The 19,738-nt window shown below is 45.3% G+C and overlaps 1 protein-coding gene across 1 annotated transcript; it reads left to right on the forward strand.

Moving 5' to 3' along the window:
- The first annotated feature begins 749 nt into the window (after positions 1-749).
- On the forward strand, positions 750-3,978 carry LOC123183201 (cation/H(+) antiporter 20-like). The gene is made up of 3 exons (XM_044595963.1): positions 750-1,020; positions 2,170-3,192; positions 3,290-3,978. The coding sequence occupies exons 1-3, from the start codon at positions 856-858 to the stop codon at positions 3,449-3,451; spliced, it is 1,350 nt and encodes a 449-aa protein (XP_044451898.1). The 5' UTR covers positions 750-855; the 3' UTR covers positions 3,452-3,978.
- The last annotated feature ends 15,760 nt before the right edge of the window (positions 3,979-19,738 follow it).

Consider the following 19,738-nt stretch of genomic DNA (forward strand, 5'->3'; position numbering starts at 1 on the left):
TACACACGCGTACACTAACCTTATGAATTTACGCACGCATACCCTTCCTCCGTGAGCACCGCCGAGATAATGAGCCAACACGCCATCTTGAGAGACGAAGTCACCATAAACGCCTCGTAATCAACCGGGACGTGTCCACCCACTAAATGAACATGATGGAAAGCCTGAAATATATCTAGAAATTTGTTAGCATCAATGCAAGTTTAGGGCTTAAACCCTGGTGGGCTGATTCCACCACAAGAAGTTAAACATCTGAGGTACGCTCTGTTCACATAGAGAAATTATGTTAGGTAAAGCAATTTGACATGCTTGCCACCATGTACGTGAAAAACACCTCTAGGTTTCGTAGAGGAATGGGGGCGTAAGATGAACGACGATTTGGTGAGTTGAGGTGTTTCTTCACTTCCATTGTAAACTCATATCATAATAGTAGGGGGTATTCCATGCTTATAGATTTGCTTCTAGTACAGGGGTATCCCAATGCAAACGGCATCGGAGATCAAGTTTCAGATAACTTAAGATAATCTAAAGCAAAGATAGCAGAAGGGAGTATCGAACTTGCATACACAGGAGACGTTGAGCATTAATCATATTCCCCACGTCCGTCCAAATGTGTGCACCTCCTTTCTCCCCTAATGATGGAGAAGGCCACTAAGGTAATGAATCATCAGGTGCACGGGGTGGCTAAGCCAGCGCGAGGCCTATAAATTGGGAGTGCTGTTTCAGAACAAGTCACAGCCACCAGCACATACATGCATGCACACACGCAGAAAGGTACCATCCCAGCCGTTGTTTCCTTGACGGAGCATACCCCAGCCGTTGGGTGGGTGGGTGAGCTAGCAGTAGAGCTTAAGCATGGCCGTGAAGATGGCATCGGACGGCCTGTGGCAGGGCGAGAACCCTCTGGACTTCGCGCTGCCGCTTCTCGCGGTGCAGATAGCCGTCGTGCTGGTCGTCACGCAGGGCCTCGGCTTCGCCCTCAAGCCCCTGCGCCAGCCTAGGGTCGTCGCAGAGATCCTGGTATTCATATTATACATATATATATATATATATATATATATATATATATATATATATATATATATATATATATATATATATATATATACGCTCCTTTAACTCTTCCTTTATGTAGTAAATACAATTACTAGTTTGAAGAAATAAAAAAAGCATCTTATATCTCAGTCATGCGAATACAATACACATGAGAATATTTTATGAAAAAAATAGTTTTAATTGCGGGCTGCATAGGTAAACAAAATGTGATGATCATAAATTGTTAATGGTGCTATTACCGTTGCTTATTTTAGATCAACATAATTGTATTATTTTTTAATATAAAACTATTTTGCCAGTCCATCGTCTCTATAGTGCATTCTAAGTATCTAACATGCAAAGTAGTGTGGAAAGTTTTCCTAGGCTGTATTTTAGAGGGTATCACATTTGGCCTGTGTTTTAGAGGGTATAACATGATTTAACGATTAGTTCTAGAGGTTAATTCGGTAGCTGTATATTTTTTAAATTATGCACAACTTTAGAATTAAGGGTTAGAGATGTGCATTTTCCATTACTAGACCCAAAGTTGCCCAAAATTTGTGCTTCTCAGGCGGCTAGGCTTGATACTCGGTAGAAGTAACAAATACGGGATGTTTCCCAAAAAAACAAATAGGGAATATGTAGAAGTTCGACCATAAAATATAGTTCCTCTGTCCTAAACTATGGGTCGTTGATACCGACATTTATTTTGAGATGGAGGGAGTATAAGCACTCTTTTTGAGAGTGGATTTTCAGCTCCCGGATGCCTAGGCACCCTCTATGAACAATAAAATAATAAAAATCAAAAAAAAAACTGAAACTTTGCAACATCAAAGATGATTAAACTTTGTCGAGGAGCTCTACACACGAAAGAGATTTCAGTGCTTGAAGTTTTGAGCACTTTTAGCACTGAAATCTGAAACTCGTTTGTACACCTTTCTCTATATAATATTTTGGCATGAAAACTTGCAAGAACCTACAAAGTTTGACCATCTTTTATGATGCAAAGTTTCAGATTTTTTTGAATGTTTTTATGATGCACTGTTTATAGAGGGTGCCTAGGCACCCGGGAGCTGTTACACCTTTCTCTTTTTAGAATCACTTGTAAATGTTTTGAATGTTTAATTTGCGCAGGGCGGCATCTTGCTCGGACCTTCGGCCCTGGGCCGGTGGGGCGCTTTCCGCCGCACGCTCTTTCCGGAGTGGAGCACCGCCGCGCTCGACACCGTATCGGGCCTCGGCCTGCTCCTCTTCCTCTTCCTGGTCGGCCTCGAACTCGACTTCTGCGCCGTTCGCCGCGTGGGGCCCCGCAGCGTTGCCATCGCAGCGGCCGGCATCGTGCCCCCACTGCTCGCCGCCGCCGGTGTCGTTCCAGTCCTCGACCTCGCCATCCCGGCACCACGCCAAGCCTCATACTTCTCGCTGTGCGTTTTCCTCGGCGCCGCGCTCTCGGTGACCGCTCTCCCGGTGCTCGCCTGCATCCTCAAGGAGCTCGGCCTCCTCGGAGTGCCCTTCGGCGAGACCGCCATGGCCGCCGCCGCCGTGAACGATGTCTTCGCGTGGACGCTCCTCGCCCTCGCTCTCGCTGTGTCCGGCGGTGGTCGCGAGCCGAAGGGGCCCGCTCTCGCGCCGGTCTACATCCTCTCGTCGGGCGTGGTCTTCGTGGCGTTCACGTTCTTCGCGCTCCGCCCTCTCATGGCGCGCCTGGCGCGCCGCGCAGGCCCCTGCAGCTCGGACGGCGACCTTACCTGCTCATGCGCCGTCGCGTGCGCGCTCCTAGCGGGCGCCGTGACCGACGCCATCGGCGTGCACCCCGTGTTCGGCGCGTTCGTGTTCGGGCTAGCTATGCCCCGGGAGGACGGCGTCGCGGAGCGCATCGGCGAGAAGGTGGCGCCGCTGGTGTCCGGGCTGATGCTGCCGCTCTACTTCGCCACGAGCGGACTGCACACGAATGTCGACAACGTCCGGGGCGTGGCGGCATGGGGGATGGTCGCGCTCGTGGTGGCCGTGGCCGTGGTCGGGAAGTTCGCCGGGACGTTCACGGTGGCGGTCGCCGGGACCGGCATGGCCAGGCGCGAGGCGGCCGCCCTCGGCGTGGCCATGAGCGCCAAGGGGCTCGTGGAGCTCATCGTGCTCAACATCGGCAAGGAGAAGAAGGTCAGTACAACTTGTATATATACACATGGACGTTGTAAATTGTAGGAGTAATTATCAGTTGTTACGTACGGGGACTCACGGGCTCATGTGCGTGCAGGTGCTGGACGACACGACGTTCGCCATCTTCGTGATCATGGCGCTGACTACCACGGTGATCGCGACGCCGCTCATGACGGCGCTCTACCGGCAGCCGCCGACGACCACCACGCCGGAGAGCGATGGGGTGGAGCTCAAAGGAGACGACGCTTGCCCGGCATAACTCGGGGATTATCGGTCATGCTCCATACTTCGGCAGTGATACTCGCTGCGAAATCTGCACCTATGTGAATCGTTTGGTTTGTGTGTTCGTGCATGTAGCTACGAGTCCATGCAGGCAGGTGTTGCTCTGTCTTCTTCTTGTGGTTGTACCTTTCAGGGATCCCTGAGCGATAGCCATGTGCCGTAGTAAGCTTCGCGATGTATCATTTTGGGTTTATAGATGAAACGTCTAACGTGATCGCCCTCCGGCGATGTGGGTTCAATGGTAGAAGACGTTCCGTCAACTACGAGGCGGTTATAATGACTTCGTAAAACTTAAGATGATATGCAGGCTCAGTCTCTCAAAGATGCTCGTAGGTATAGGGTGTGCGTGTGTGTTCAGAAAAATGAGTGTATGCATGTATTTATAAGCGTCTGCGTTTGTATTGTGCTTGTGTGATGTCATCTATATGATTGTCTCGAAGTGTATGGTGAATAGATTGCGGCCTATTCTGACAGAGCTTATTTCAGAGAACCAAAGTGTCTTCATTCCTGGGAGGTTAATTACTGACAATTCCATAATTGCATTTGAGTGTCTCCATCACATTTCAGACTGCGAGAAACAATGCGCCAAGTCTATGTGCATACAAACTTGATTTATCTAAAGCCTATGACCGGGTGGATTGGTCTTTCTTGGAGAAAGCCCTGGTTAGGTGGGGCTTTTTAGAGCTATGGATTTCTCATGTTATGGCATGTGTGTCCTTGGTCAAGTATTCGGTGAAATTTAATGGCAAGTTATTGGAGTCCTTCTCTCCCTCTAGGGGTCTCCGCCAAGGTGACCCTTTCTCCCATTTCCTCTTCTTATTTGTTGCTGATGCCCTGTCTTTGTTGATGGAGAAGGCTGCAAGAGAGGACGGGCTCAAAGGTGTTACGATTTGTAGAGGTGCGCCGGAGATCACACATCTCTTATTTGCGGATGACTCACTCTTGTTCTTCCATGCTACGCAACAACAGGCATTGTTGGTGAAAGGAGTGTTGAACATGTTTGCGGCGGCGACTGCACAACTTATCAACCCGTCGAAGTGTTCCATTCTATTCTCAAGCCAATGCCCATCTAATGTGGTACAAGAGATAAAGTTTACGTTGAAAATTTCACAGGAGGCATTTGAACCCAAGTACTTGGGCCTGCCTGTGCCCGAGGGGAGGATGCACAAGGGGAACTTTGAGTCCACCCAGGAGCGTTTGAGGAAAATACTCGTTGACTGGAGCGAGCAATATATGTCCACGGGGAACAAAGAGATCCTTATCAAATCTGTTGCACAGGCCATCCCTGCATATGTTATGAGTGTATTTAAACTCCCCGCCTCGGTTTGCGATGACATCACACGTATGATATGCCAGTATTGGTAGGGAGTTGAGAATGGGAAGAAGAAGATGGCTTGGATGAGTTGGGAAAAGTTGAGACTACCCAAATCCATGGGAGGATTGGGTTTTAGAGACATGAGGGCGTTCAACCAGGCTTTGCTCGCTAAACAAGCATGGAGATTACTGGACAGACCGGACAGCTTATGTGCGCGTTTGATCAAGGCGAGATATTACCCCTTAGGCCAGCTTTTGGACACAGTGTTCCCGGGCACTGGCTCAGAAGTTTGGAAAGGAATCTTGCATGGTCTTGAGCTGATTAAAAAGGGTGTCATTTGGCGTGTCGGCAACGGTACGAAGATCCGCACTTGGCGTGACCCATGGCTCCCCCGACCTTACTCCTTCCGCCCAATCACCCCGAAGGGAAATTGCCGCTTCAATAGGGCTTCGGATTTCCTGGATGGCAATGGTGCATGGCGGTAGGATCGGCTCGGCGAGTTTTTCTGGCCTATGGATGTCAACCAGATACTGAAGATACGTACATCGCCTCGCCAGAGGGATGACTTTCTGTCCTGGTATCCTGAGAAGAGTGGTTGCTTTACTGTGAGAAGTGCATACAAACTGGCCATGCATGATCAGAATGTTGCAGCCGCCAATGGTGCGTCCAACAGCGCCCCTGAGGGGAACCGTTTAGCTTGGAACCTCGTCTGGAAGGCTGCGGTTCCTCAAAAATGAAGATACACGCATGGAGATGCATTACGGGGACGCTGGTGACTCAAAGATGCAAGGTTTATAGACATATATCGGCAAGTTCTACCTGTTAGCTCTGTGGGGTTGAGGAGGAAGACTCATTTCATGCTTAGGTCGTTTGTACTCACGCGAGAATTTTATGGACTAACATGAGGCGTCGTTGGCCGATTCCGGGTGATGATCTTCTTATATTTGATGGGAAGGAATGGTTTGCCTCCCTCTTGGCAAAATGCACAGTCCAGGTCCGGGATATGCTCATCATGTTGATCTGGAGGATCTGGCATCTACGCAATGAGCTGACACATGGGAAAGAAGTTCCACTAGTGCCAGCCACGGTCGAATATCTGGACAGCTACTACAAGTCAATCTCGATCGCTGGGAGCTGCTCAATGGAGGAAATCATCAAGGGCAAGATGCCACTTTCGGCTGTTCCTGCTCCTTGTCGAAGTGACAAGCCACCCGAAGCCCCCTGGTCGGCGCCTTGCCAGGAAAGACTGGCGCTGTCCGTCGACGGCTCGTTCCTCAAGGACGGCGGCTCAGCTGCTATCGGCATGGTACTCAGAAATGAGAAGGGCGAGGTCCTCATGGCGGCCTATCTTTTCATCTTCTACTACAACGACCCGCTTGAGGCAGAACTACATGCGATAATGCAGGGCTTGGCCATTGCAATTCAGCATTCTCATCTACCGGTGGTGGTGCAAACGGACTCCTCGGAAGCGCTATCATGTCTGACTAATGGCGCACTTCTTCGCTCGGCTTACAGACAGATTGTCTTGGAGATCAAGGGCCTGTTAGGTAGTAGGGAGTTTTTTCCTCAAAAGATTTCTAGATTTCAGAATAGAGTTGCTGATCAATTGGCTAAGTATAGCCGCACCGAGCATGCCACTGCTGTTTGGCTAGGCTCGGTTCCACCTTGTATCGAGGACTTGTGGCCTCTTGACTGTAACTCTTTACCCATGCAATAAACTCCATTTACCCTCGCAAAAAAAGACTACAAATTCCTTCCCTTTACTATAGAGGGAATAAAAGATGAGATCAATTCCACGCACAATGAGAAAGCTCTTGGGCCTGGTGGGCTTAATGGGTATGTTTGGTTCTTGCCTATAGCTGCCCTACCAATATTGGCTTGCCAATTATTTGGCATGGGATTCCAACGCCCAGGGTTGGCCAAAGATTTGGCAAGAATCTGTGAAGGAAGCAACAATGAACTCGTTGGCAGCCAAATATTTGGCGACAAGCCAAACAACACATAAGGAATTTGGCATGACCAATATTTTGGTAGGGTGAGTTGGGGGCATAAACCAAACAGGCCCAATACCTTTTTTAAGCAAGGCAAAATATTTTCCATTTTCACTGATTAAGAAAGAAGGTTTTAAATGGTCACAACGCCGGAACAAATAACTACTACTCTCGCGGTATTACAATATTCAAGTGGGTGGCACCGGCTATAGCCCAAAGATGAGCTTCCTCTTTGATCTTCGCGACGACCATCATCATCGTAGCAACGGTGCTGTGAAAGACCCCCGTGTTGCGCTCTTTCCAAATCTCCCAAGACATAAAAATGAACAAGGTGGACATAGCCTTTCTCTAGTTTCCACGCTCAATCACATTTTTAATCCACCATTCTCGAACCGAAGCCTCAAATACCATCCCTTCACCACATCATCATGTAGGCCAATCCACGATGCAACCTTGGCCAAAACACATTAGGAGAACCTGCACTGGAAGAGAAGATGTGCCATGGTTTCCTGGACTTTCTTACAAAGTGAGCAAAGGTTGCAGTTCGGTCAGCCATGATGGGGCAATCGATCGGTCGGCCATACTATGTTTATAATAATCAACCAAGCAAAAGACTTGCATTTCGGAGGGGCCCCAAACCTTTCAAACAACAGCAGGCATGATGCTAGTTCGTATGTCCCGCAAACTACACCATATGGGTAGTCGACACCGACTATTCTCCTTGAGAGGTGATCTTCCAGAAGATAGTATCTTGCACACCGTTGTTGAGAGTAACAGAGGATAGCTTCTCTCAAAGTGTGATGAACTCTAGTATGTGCTCCAGGATGATCCCATGATGGGCATTAATCTAACTAACCCAATAATTGTTGAGAAGAGCAGTTTGGATGATTCCCAGTATATTTCTTTTTCGAGAGGTCAAAGATCCTAGGAGCAATATCTTTGGGTCACATGCCTGGGATGATTTCCAGAACTTTGCCTTCCTCCCATCTCCAATGTGAACTGTGGTGTCCGATAACCCACAAGTATAGAGGATCACTTGTAGCCTTTTATATAAATAAGAGTGTCGAACCCAACGAGGAGTTAAAGGTAGAATTAATATTCTCTCAAGTTCTATCGACCACCTATTCAACTCTACGTACACTAACACTCACTTTACCTAAAACAAGAATAATTAGTTTAGAAGTGTAATGGGATAGGTTTGCAAGATATAATAATGAACGTGAAATAAAAGTTAGGTGTTGCTTTAATAAAAGAACAATAAAGTAAAACTTTTTGAAGAACAATGAGAAACGTTTGTCCCTAGGCAATTGAATATGACACGATAGTGATACTTATCATATGATATGATGGAGAGGATTAAGAAAACATACTTTCCGTTCTTGGATCACGTGTACTTATGATTGGAACTCTAGCAAGCATCCGAAACTACTAAAGATTCATTAAGATAAAACCCAACCATAGTATTAAGCGTAAACTCCCCTTTAATCCCATATGCAATAACTCACGAACTCGAGTTTAGGTTTCTGTCACTCCCACAACCCATTATAAGCAAATCATTAACATATTACAACACCCTATAATAGGGATCCCACATGCTTGTGCGACATGGAGGACACCATAGGACAACACCATAATAATATATAACTCATGTCAATCATACCATACAGGTGCAACACATCATTGGATAATAATATATGACATAAAGTACCATGTTGAAGTAGAGATGCAGCAGGGTGAGAGAGGTTACACCGCTGCATAGAGGGGGGAGAGTTGGTGATGATGGCGGTGAAGTTGTTGGAGTAGATCATCGTCATGATGGTTCCCCCGACGATGCTCCGACGCCGCCGGGAGAGAGGGAGAGCGATCACGCTCCTTCTTCTTGCTTGGCCTTCCCCCTAGATGGGAGAAGGGTTCCTGCTCTAGTCCTTGGCCGCAATAGTTCCCGGGGGGCGGAGCCCCTCCGAGATTGGATCTCTCTCTTTGTTTTCTTCTCTATTTTGCAGTAGGGTTTCTGGATGAACACTGTTTCTTTTATAGCCAGAGTTCTGTAACTCCGATCGGGCTGAAATTTTAACAAAATTTTTCTTCCAATATTAACTTCCTTACGGTCGAAGGACACCTCCAACTGACTTACGGGGTGGCCAAATGTTCATTCGGCGCGCCCAAGGGGGTAGGAGCACCCCTAAGCTTGTCGAGCCCATGGGCCTCCTCTTGCATTGATTTTTGCGCCAAAAATTCAGATATATTCCACAAAAGTTCATGTAAATTTTCAGGTCATTCCTGCTTCGTGAATTTTTCACCAAAAAACACAAAAATGATAGAAAATGGGAACTGGCCTTTGTCACTGAGTTAATAGGTTATTCCAAATAGATAATATAAATCGTTGCCAAAATATGTAAAATTGATATTAACAACATGAAACAATCAAAAATTATAGAAACTTCAGAGACATATCAGCATCCCCAAGCTTAATTTATGCACATTCTCGAGTACATAAATGATAAAACAAAGATAAGTTTTGATGTGGCATGCTGCCTAGCACAAATTTGATCAAATAATTAATTGCGATAAGAACTTAGGATAAAAGTGATGCATGGTAATAGTCTATCAATTTGACGTTGAAACAATAATACATAAGCATGCAAATAAACAATCATTGCCCCTCCAGATAAGAATGTTGAAGAAAGAAAAACCATACACACTTAATCATGGTAAGCATGGCACAATCTTTTTTTCTTGTATAGAAACATCAAATCATGAATTAACCCAGGCACCAAACCAAGCAATTAAGTAATATTTTTCTCGCCTCAACTTTTTAAATATACACGATACTTGAGTGTGAGCTATGGTCTTGGCACCTAGGACGGCAAAGAGAATAATGATGGGGATTTATAAGAAGATAAAAAGTGGAGAAAGTCTCACATCAACGCAGCTGATCGCTAGACAATGGAGAGGCCTTACGATTGATATTGATGCGAGGAGTATGGATTGACATGCAACAGACGCACTAGAGCTATAAGTGTATGAAATATATCCTAATGCAACTAAGTGGGTGTGCATCCAACTTGCTTGCTCATGAAAATCTCGAGCATTTGAGGAAGCTCGTCATCGGAATATACGGTCATCATTTTCAGGATGTGCAATGATCTTGTGTGACATGTATAACAATGATGAATGGTGGACTTGCGATAATATATCATGTCAGCTCTATATGGTCGTGTGAAGCAAAATGACAAAAGTCATATAAATAGTAAAAATGGAAGTTGCATGGAAATATATCTTGAAATGACTATGAAAAATGTAATAATAGGTAGGCATGATGGTTGTTTTGAGGAAGGATATAATGACGTTTATGTGTGAGAGAGCGTGTCATCTCACGGGGTTTGGATGCACCGTCGAAGTTTGTACCAAGTTTCGAGGTGAGAGTGGGCAATGCACGGTACCGAAGTGGCTAGCAAAATATGGATAGGTTGAAATGCTTTCAACCAAAAACTCACACTAAGCATAAAAGAACTGAAGTATTTGTTGAAAAAGTTTAGTTAGCCCTCGAAGCAAAGTATAACTCGGATGCTCCTAGCGAGGAGGTTGGTAGCAGTTAACCATCGCGCACGCCTGATCCAAACGCACGTGAGTGTCAATCAATGACATCCCTACACTCCGACGTCTTAGTTAATGCCAGCGGTTGTCACTTTTATGCATACAGGATCACAAACCTTAACACCCTTATTTGTACAAAGCTTTAACCATTCACTCACACACTCATATATCGCTAAGAAATAAGTTCTTGAAGAAGCGATGAGTTGACTGTAGATAAGAATAAGCTGGACTCGAATTCATTAAGTAATTCAACCATAGCATTGAGAGCTATTGGTTTTATTTATCTCATATGAATCAGCTCATATACTCATGTACGATAATATTTGTCATTCCGGTCACCTTATGCATAGTTGTCTTCAATATATTGCTAATCCTGAAGCATGATGTGATGATTACCAAAGTCACGGGATAAAAGGATCTACTCAGACATAACATTAGTGCAACAAATCATTAGGAAATAATTTATAGCATCAAGCGCCACATTTTAAATAGGGGATTACAAAGTTGTGGATGAGTGAACCGCTCTAGAGAGGGAGGAATTGACGATGGAGATGGTGGTGATGTTGATGCAGATGATGATGGTTCCCTTGATGACACTCCGGTGCCACCACGTGGATAAACCTTAGGCACACATAACAGTTTGGCGGTTCCAAATAGGTTTTGCCTTTCAATGGGGCGTTACTCGTAGGTGCACCCTTGCGGGGTGGTCGTAGACCAATGTCAAACATGTTAGCTCGCAAGGTGTTTGCACATGTATTCCACATGAGCAGTGGTTACGCACGAATAGGAGAAGCCAGATTACGAAAATAAATTTTCGACGGGTCACAAAAATATTAAGTTTGAGAAAGGGTCATTTGGTATAAGTATACTAACCAAGGGGTGTGTCCAGAATTCACTCAACTGGCACTTAATGAAGCCTCAGTGGAGTGATTCAGCGTAGTTGTGGTGCTACGGCCGGCACGGTTGGATGCTGCAAACGACGTTGAAAACTATTGCAATAGTACTGTAAGCAACGACAATATATGCTACACCCGTTCTGACTAAAATGCTACAACCGTCAATGGGGGATATTGCTACCAGTGCGATGACGTGCTACAATCGATGAGGGAAGATGTTTTGACCAGTAAGACGGATATTGCAACCGGTAGAAAGAAATGTTGTAAATGATGAGACGGAATGCTGCGAGGTACCACTGAGACTCAGTCAAATCTCGCCGGATTGTCGTTCTTTCCTTCCCTCGAAGGAAAGGCTAGCCGCCTCCTCCCCCTGAAGGAAATATGCCCTTGAGGCAATAATAAAGTTATTATTTATTTCCTTATATCGTGATAAATGTTTATGATTCATGCTAGAATTGTATTAACCGGAAACATGATACATGTGTGAATACATAGACAAACAGAGTGTCACTAGTATGCCTCTACTTGACTAGCTCGTTGATCAAAGATGGTTATGTTTCCTAGCCATGGACAAAGAGTTGTCATTTGATTAACGGGGTCACATCATTAGGAGAATGATGTGATTGATTTGACCCATTCCGTTAGCTTAGCACTTGATCGTTTAGTATGTTGCAATTGCTTTCTTCATGACTTATACATGTTCCTATGACTATGAGATTATGCAACTCCCGTTTACCGGAGGAACACTTTGTGTGCTACCAAACGTCACAACGTAACTAGGTGATTATAAAGGTGCTCTACAAGTGTCTCTGAAGGTACTTGTTGGGTTGGCGTATTTCAAGATTAGGATTTGTCACTCCGATTGTCGGAGAGGTATCTCTGGGGCCACTCGATAATGCACATCACTTAAGCCTTGCAAGCATTGCAACTAATGAGTTAGTTGCAGGATGATGTATTACAGAACGAGTAAAGAGACTTGCCGGTAACGAGATTGAGCTAGGTATTGAGATACCGACGATCGAATCTCGGGCAAGTAACATACCGATGACAAAGAGAACAACGTATGTAGTTATGCGGTTTGACCGATAAAGATCTTCGTAGAATATGTGGGAGCCAATATGAGCATCCAGGTTCCGCTATTAGTTATTGACCGGAGACGTGTCTCGGTCATGTCTACTTAGTTCTCGAACCCGTAGGGTCCGCACGCTTAAAGTTCGATGACGGTTATATTATGCGTTTATGTGTTTTGATGTACCGAAGGTAGTTCGGAGTCCCGGATGTGATCACGGACATGACGAGGAGTCTCGAAATGGTCGAGACATGAAGATTGATATATTGGACGACTATATTCGGAGACCGGAATAGTTTCGGGGGTTATCGGATAAATACCGGAGTACCGGGGGGTTACCGGAACCCCCCCGGAGGTTATTGGGCCTCATGGGCCCAAGTGGTGGAAGAGGAGAGGCGCCCAAGGGGCAGCCGCGCGCCCCTCCCCCCAAGTCCGAATTGGACAAGGAGGGGGGGCGGCGCCCCCCCCCCTCTTTCCTTTCCCCGTCTCTCTCCTTCCCTCTCCTCTCCTACTCCAACATGGAAGGGGGGAGTCCTACTCCCGATGAGAGTAGGACTCGTCATGGGGCGCGCCAAGGGTGGCCGGCCCCCTCCCCCTCCTCCACTCCTTTATATACGAGGAGGGAGGCACCCCCTAGAGACACAACAATTGATCCCTTGGATCTCTTAGCCGTGTGCGGTGCCCCCCTCCACCATAATCCACCTCGGTCATATCGCAGCGGTGCTTAGGCGAAGCCCTGCGTCGGTAAAACATCATCATCGTCACCACACCGTCGTGCTAACGGAACTCGCCCTCAAAGCGCGGCTGGATCGGAGTTCGAGGGACGTCATCGAGTTGAACGTGTGCTGAACTCGGAGGTATCGTCCGTTCGGTACTTGATCGGTCGGATCGTGAAGACGTACGACTACATCAACCGCGTTGTGCTAACGCTTCCGCTTTCGGTCTACGAGGGTACGTGGACACACTCTCCCCTCTCGTTGCTATGCATCACCATGATCTTGCGTGTGCGTAGGAATTTTTTTTGAAATTACTACGTTCCCCAACAGTGGCATCCGAGCCAGTTTTGTGCGTTGATGTTATATGCACGAGTAGAACACAAGTGTGTTGTGGGCGATACAAGTCATACTTCTTACTAGCATGTCACACTTTGGTTCGGCGGTATTGTTGGATGAAGCGGCCCGGACCAACATTATGCGTACGCTTACGCGAGACTGGTTCTACCTACGTGCTTTGCACACAGGTGGCTGGCGGGTGTCAGTTTCTCCAACTTTAGTTGAACCGAGTGTGGCTACGCCCGGTCCTTGAGAAGGTTAAAACAGCACTAACTTGACGAACTATCGTTATGGTTTTGATGCGTAGGTAAGAACGGTTCTTGCTCAGCCCGTAGCAGCCACCTAAAACTTGCAACAACAAAGTAGAGGACGTCCAACTTATTTTTGCAGGGCATGTTGTGATGTGATATGGTCAAGGCATGATGCTATATTTTATTGTATGAGATGATCATGTTTTGTAACCGAGTTATCGGCAACTGGTAGGAGCCATATGGTTGTCGCTTTATTGTATGCAATGCAATCGCCCTGTAATGCTTTACTTTATCACTAAGCGGTAGCGATAGTCGTAGAAGCATAAGTTGGCGAGACGACAACGATGCTACGATGGAGATCAAGGTGTCGCGCCGGTGACAATGGTGATCATGACGGTGCTTCGGAGATGGAGATCACATGCACAAGATGATGATGGCCATATCATATCACTTATATTGATTGCATGTGATGTTTATCTTTTATGCATCTTATTTTGCTTTGATTGACGGTAGCATTATAAGATGATCTCTCACTAAATTTCAAGATAAAAGTGTTCTCCCTGAGTATGCACCGTTGCCAAAGTTCGTCGTGCCCAGACACCACGTGATGATCGGGTGTGATAAGCTCTACGTCCATCTACAACGGGTGCAAGCCAGTTTTGCACACGCTGGATACTCAGGTTAAACTTGACGAGCCTAGCATATGCAGATATGGCCTCGGAACACTGAGACCGAAAGGTCGAGCGTGAATCATATAGTAGATATGATCAACATACTGATGTTCACTATTGAAAGCTACTCCATTTCACGTGATGATCGGTTATGGTTTAGTTGATTTGGATCACGTGATCACTTAGAGGATTAAAGGGATGTTTATCTAAGTGGGAGTTCTTAAGTAATATGATTAATTGAACTTAAATTTATCATGAACTTAGTACCTGATAGTATCTTGCTTGTCTATGTTGATTGTAGATAGATGGCCCGTGCTGTTGTTCCATTGGATTTTAATGCGTTTCTTGAGAAAGCAAAGTTGAAAGATGATGGTAGCAATTACACGGACTGGGTCCGTAGCTTGAGGATTATCCTCATTGCTGCACAGAAGAATTACGTCCTGGAAGCACCGCTAGGTGTAATACCTGCGCCAGCAACTGCAGACATTGTGAATGCCTGGCAGTCACGTGTTGATGACTACTCAATAGTTCAGTGTGCCATGCTTTACGGCTTAGAACCGGGACTTCAACGACGTTTTGAACGTCATGGAGCATATGAGATGTTCCAAGAGTTGAAGTTAATATTTCAAAAGAATGCCCGGATTGAGAGATATGAAGTCTCCAATAAGTTCTACAGCTGCAAGATGGAGGAGAATAGTTCTGTCAGTGAGCATATACTCAGAATGTCTGGGTACTGCAATCACTTGATTCAACTGGGAGTTAATCTTCCGGATGATAGCGTCATTGACAGAATTCTTCAATCACTGCCACCAAGCTACAAGAGCTTCGTGATGAACTATAACATGCAAGGGATGGATAAGACGATTCCCGAGCTCTTCGCAATGCTAAAGGCCGCAGAGGTAGAAATCAAGAAGGAGCATCAAGTGTTGATGGTCAATAAGACCACCAGTTTCAAGAAAAAGGGCAAAGGGAAGAAGAAGGGGGACTTCAAGAAGAACAACAAGCAAGTTGCTGCTCAGGAGAAGAAACCCAAGTCTGGACCTAAGCCTGAGACTTAGTGCTTCTACTGCATGAAGACTGGTCACTGGAAGCGGAACTGCCCGAAGTATTTGGCGGATAAGAAGGATGGCAAGGTGAACAAAGGTATATGTGATATACATGTTATTGATGTGTACCTTACCAGAGCTCGCAGTAGCACCTGGGTATTTGATACTGGTTCTGCTGCTAATATTTGCAACTCAAAACTGGGACTACGGATTAAGCGAACACTGGCCAAGGACGAGGTGACGATGCGCGTGGGAAACGGTTCCAAAGTCGATGTGATCGCCGTCGGCACACTACCTCTACATCTACCTTCGGGATTAGTATTAGACCTAAATAATTGTTATTTGGTGCCAGCGTTGAGCATGAACATTATATCTGGATCTTGTTTGATGCGAGACGGTTATTCATTTAAATCAGAGAATAATGGTTGTTCTATTTATATGAGTAATATCTTTTATGGTCATGCACCCCTGAAGAGTGGTCTATTTTTGCTGAATCTCGATAGTAGTGATACACATATTCAAAATGTTAAAGCCAAAAGATGCAGAGTTGATAATGATAGTGCAACTTATTTGTGGCAGTGCCGTTTAGGTCATATCGGTGTAAAGCGCATGAAGAAACTCTAAACTGATGGACTTTTGGAACCACTTGATTATGAATCACTTGGTACTTGCGAACCGTGCCTCATGGGCAAGATGACTAAAACGCCGTTCTCCGGAACTATGGAGAGAGCAACATATTTGTTGGAAATCATACATACAGATGTATGTGGTCCGATGAATGTTGAGGCTCATGGCGGATATCGTTATTTTCTCACCTTCACAGATGATTTAAGCAGATATGGGTATATCTACTTAATGAAACATAAGTCTGAAACATTTGAAAAGTTCAAAGAATTTCAGAGTGAAGTTGAAAATCATCGTAACAAGAAAATAAAGTTTCTACGATCTGATCGTGGAGGAGAATATTTGAGTTACGAGTTTGGTCTACATTTGAAACAATGCGGAGTAGTTTCGCAACTCACGCCACCCGGAACACCACAGCGTAATGGTGTGTCCGAACGTCGTAATCGTACTTTACTAGATATGGTGCGATCTATGATGTCTCTTACTGATTTACAGCTATCGTTTTGGGGTTATGCTTTAGAGACGGCTGCATTCACGTTAAATAGGGCACCATCGAAATCCGTTGAGACGACGCCTTATGAACTGTGGTTTGGCAAGAAACCAAAGTTGTCGTTTCTTAAAGTTTGGGGCTGCGATGCTTATGTGAAAAAGCTTCAACCTGATAAGCTCGAACCCAAATCGGAGAAATGTATCTTCATAGGATACCCAAAGGAGACTATTGGGTATACCTTCTATCACAGATCCGAAGGCAAGACATTCGTTGCCAAGAATGGATCCTTTCTAGAGAAGGAGTTTCTCTCGAAAGAAGTGAGTGAGAGGAAAGTAGAACTTGATGAGGTAATTGTACCTGCTCCCTTATTGGAAAGTAGTTCATCACAGAAACCGGTTCCTGTGACGTCTATACCAATTAATGAGGAAGTTAATGATGATGATCATGAAACTTCAGATCAAGTTGTTACTGAACCTCGTAGGTCAACCAGAGTAAGATCCGGACCAGAGTGGTACGGTAATCCTATCTGGAGGTTATGTTACTGGACCATGACGAACCTACGGACTATGAAGAAGCGATGGTGAGCCCAGATTCCGCAAAATGGCTTGAGGCCATGAAATCTGAGATGGGATCCATGTATGAGAACAAAGTATGGACTTTGGTTGACTTGCCCAATGATCGACAAGCCATCGAGTATAAATGGATCTTCAAGAAGAAGACTGACGCTGACGGTAATGTTACTGTCTATAAAGCTCGACTTGTTGCAAAAGGTTTTCGACAAGTTCAAGGGATTGACTACGATGAGACCTTCTCACCCGTAGCGATGCTTAAGTCTGTCCGAATCATGTTAGCAATTGCCGCATTTTATGATTATGAAATTTGGCAAATGGATGTAAAAACTGCATTCCTGAATGGATTTCTGGAAGAAGAGTTGTATATGATGCAACCGGAAGGTTTTGTCGATCCAAAGGGAGCTAACAAAGTGTGCAAGTTCCACCGATCCATTTATGGACTGGTGCAAGCCTCTCGGAGTTGGAATAAACGTTTTGATAGTGTGATCAAAGCATATGGTTTTATACAGACTTTTGGAGAAGCCTGTATTTACAAGAAAGTGAGTGGGAGCTCTGTAGCATTTCTGATATTATACGTGGATGACATATTGTTGATCGGAATGATATAGAATTTCTGGATAGCATAAAGGGATATTTGAATAAGAGTTTTTCAATGAAGGACCTCGGTGAAGCTGCTTATATATTGGGCATCAAGATCTATAGAGATAGATCAAGACGCTTAATTGGACTTTCACAAAGCACATACCTTGACAAAGTTTTCAAGAAGTTCAAAATGGATCAAGCAAAGAAAGGGTTCTTGCCTGTGTTACAAGGTATGAAGTTGAGTAAGACTCAATGCCCGGCCACTGCAGAAGATAGAGAGAAAATGAAAGATGTTCCCTATGCTTCAGCCATAGGCTCTATCATGTATGCAATGCTGTGTACCAGACCTGATGTGTGCCTTGCTATTAGTTTAGTAGGGAGCTACCAAAGTAATCCAGGAGTGGATCACTGGACAGCGGTCAAGAACATCCTGAAATACTTGAGAAGGACTAAGGATATATTTCCCGTTTATGGAGGTGACAAAGAGCTCGTCGTAAATGGTTATGTCGATGCAAGCTTTGACACTGATCCGGACGATTCTAAATCGCAAACTGGATACGTGTTTATATTGAACGGTGGAGCTGTCAGTTGGTGCAGTTCTAAACAAAGCGTCGTAGCGGGATCTACATGCGAAGCGGAGTACATAGCTGCTTCGGAAGCAGCAAATGAAGGAGTCTGGATGAAGGAGTTCATATCCGATCTAGGTGTCATACCTAGTGCATCGGGTCTAATGAAAATCTTTTGTGACAATACTGGTGCAATTGCTTTGGCAAAGGAATCCAGATTTCACAAGAGAACCCAGCACATCAAGAGACGCTTCAACTCCATCCGGGATCAAGTCCATGTGGGAGACATAGAGATTTGCAAGATACATACGGATCTGAATGTTGCAGACCCGTTGACTAAGCCTCTTCCACGAGCAAAACATGATCAGCACCAAGGCTCCATGGGTGTTAGAATCATTACTGTGTAATCTAGATTGTTGACTCTAGTGCAAGTGGGAGACTGAAGGAAATATGCCCTAGAAGCAATAATAAAGTTATTATTTATTTCCTTATATCGTGATAAATGTTTATTATTCATGCTAGAATTGTATTAACCGGAAACATGATACATGTGTGAATACATAGACAAACAGAGTGTCACTAGTATGCCTCTACTTGACTAGCTCGTTGATCAAAGATGGTTATGTTTCCTAGCCATGGACAAAGAGTTGTCATTTCATTAACGGGGTCATATCATTAGGAGAATGATGTGATTGACTTGACCCATTCCGTTAGCTTAGCACTTGATCGTTTGGTATGTTGCTATTGCTTTCTTCATGACTTATACATGTTCCTATGACTGTGAGATTATGCAACTCCCGTTTATCGGAGGAACACTTTGTGTGCTACCAAACGTCACAATGTAACTGGGTGATTATAAAGGTGCTCTACAGGTGTCTCCGAAGGTACTTGTTGGGTTGGCGTATTTCGAGATTAGGATTTGTCACTCCGATTGTCGGAGAGGTATCTCTGGGCCCACTCGGTAATGCACATCACTTAAGCCTTGCAAGCATTGCAACTAATGAGTTAGTTGTGGGATGATGTATTACATAACGAGTAAAGAGACTTGCCGGTAACGAGATTGAGCTAGGTATTGAGATACCGACGATCGAATCTCGGGCAAGTAACATACCGATGACAAAGGGAACAACGTATGTAGTTATGCGGTTTGACCGATAAAGATCTTCGTAGAATATGTGGGAGCCAATATGAGCATCCAGGTTCCGCTATTGGTTATTGACCGGAGACGTGTCTCGGTCATGTCTACATAGTTCTCGAACCCGTAGGGTCCGCACGCTTAAAGTTCGATGACGGTTATATTATGAGTTTATGTGTTTTGATCTACCGAAGGTAGTTCGGAGTCCCGGATGTGATCACGGACATGACGAGGAGTCTCGAAATGGTCGAGACATGAAGATTGATATATTGGACGACTATATTCGGACACCGGAATAGTTCCGAGGGTTATCGGATAAATACCGGAGTACCGGGGGGACCGGAACCCCTCCCCCCGGAGGTTATTGGGCCTCATGGGCCCAAGTGGTGGAAGAGGAGAGGCGGCCA

Source organism: Triticum aestivum, chromosome 1D (assembly GCF_018294505.1).
Source record: "Triticum aestivum cultivar Chinese Spring chromosome 1D, IWGSC CS RefSeq v2.1, whole genome shotgun sequence".
Lineage (NCBI taxonomy): Eukaryota > Viridiplantae > Streptophyta > Magnoliopsida > Poales > Poaceae > Triticum > Triticum aestivum.

Bases quoted from the DNA above. Each gene is read 5' to 3' on its own strand.
- LOC123183201 (XM_044595963.1), top strand. From the start codon at position 856: ATGGCCGTGAAGATGGCATCGGACGGCCTGTGGCAGGGCGAGAACCCT. The intron at 1,021-2,169 runs GTATTCATATTA...TAATTTGCGCAG, and splicing joins GGGTCGTCGCAGAGATCCTG to GGCGGCATCTTGCTCGGACC. The intron at 3,193-3,289 runs GTCAGTACAACT...ATGTGCGTGCAG, and splicing joins ACATCGGCAAGGAGAAGAAG to GTGCTGGACGACACGACGTT.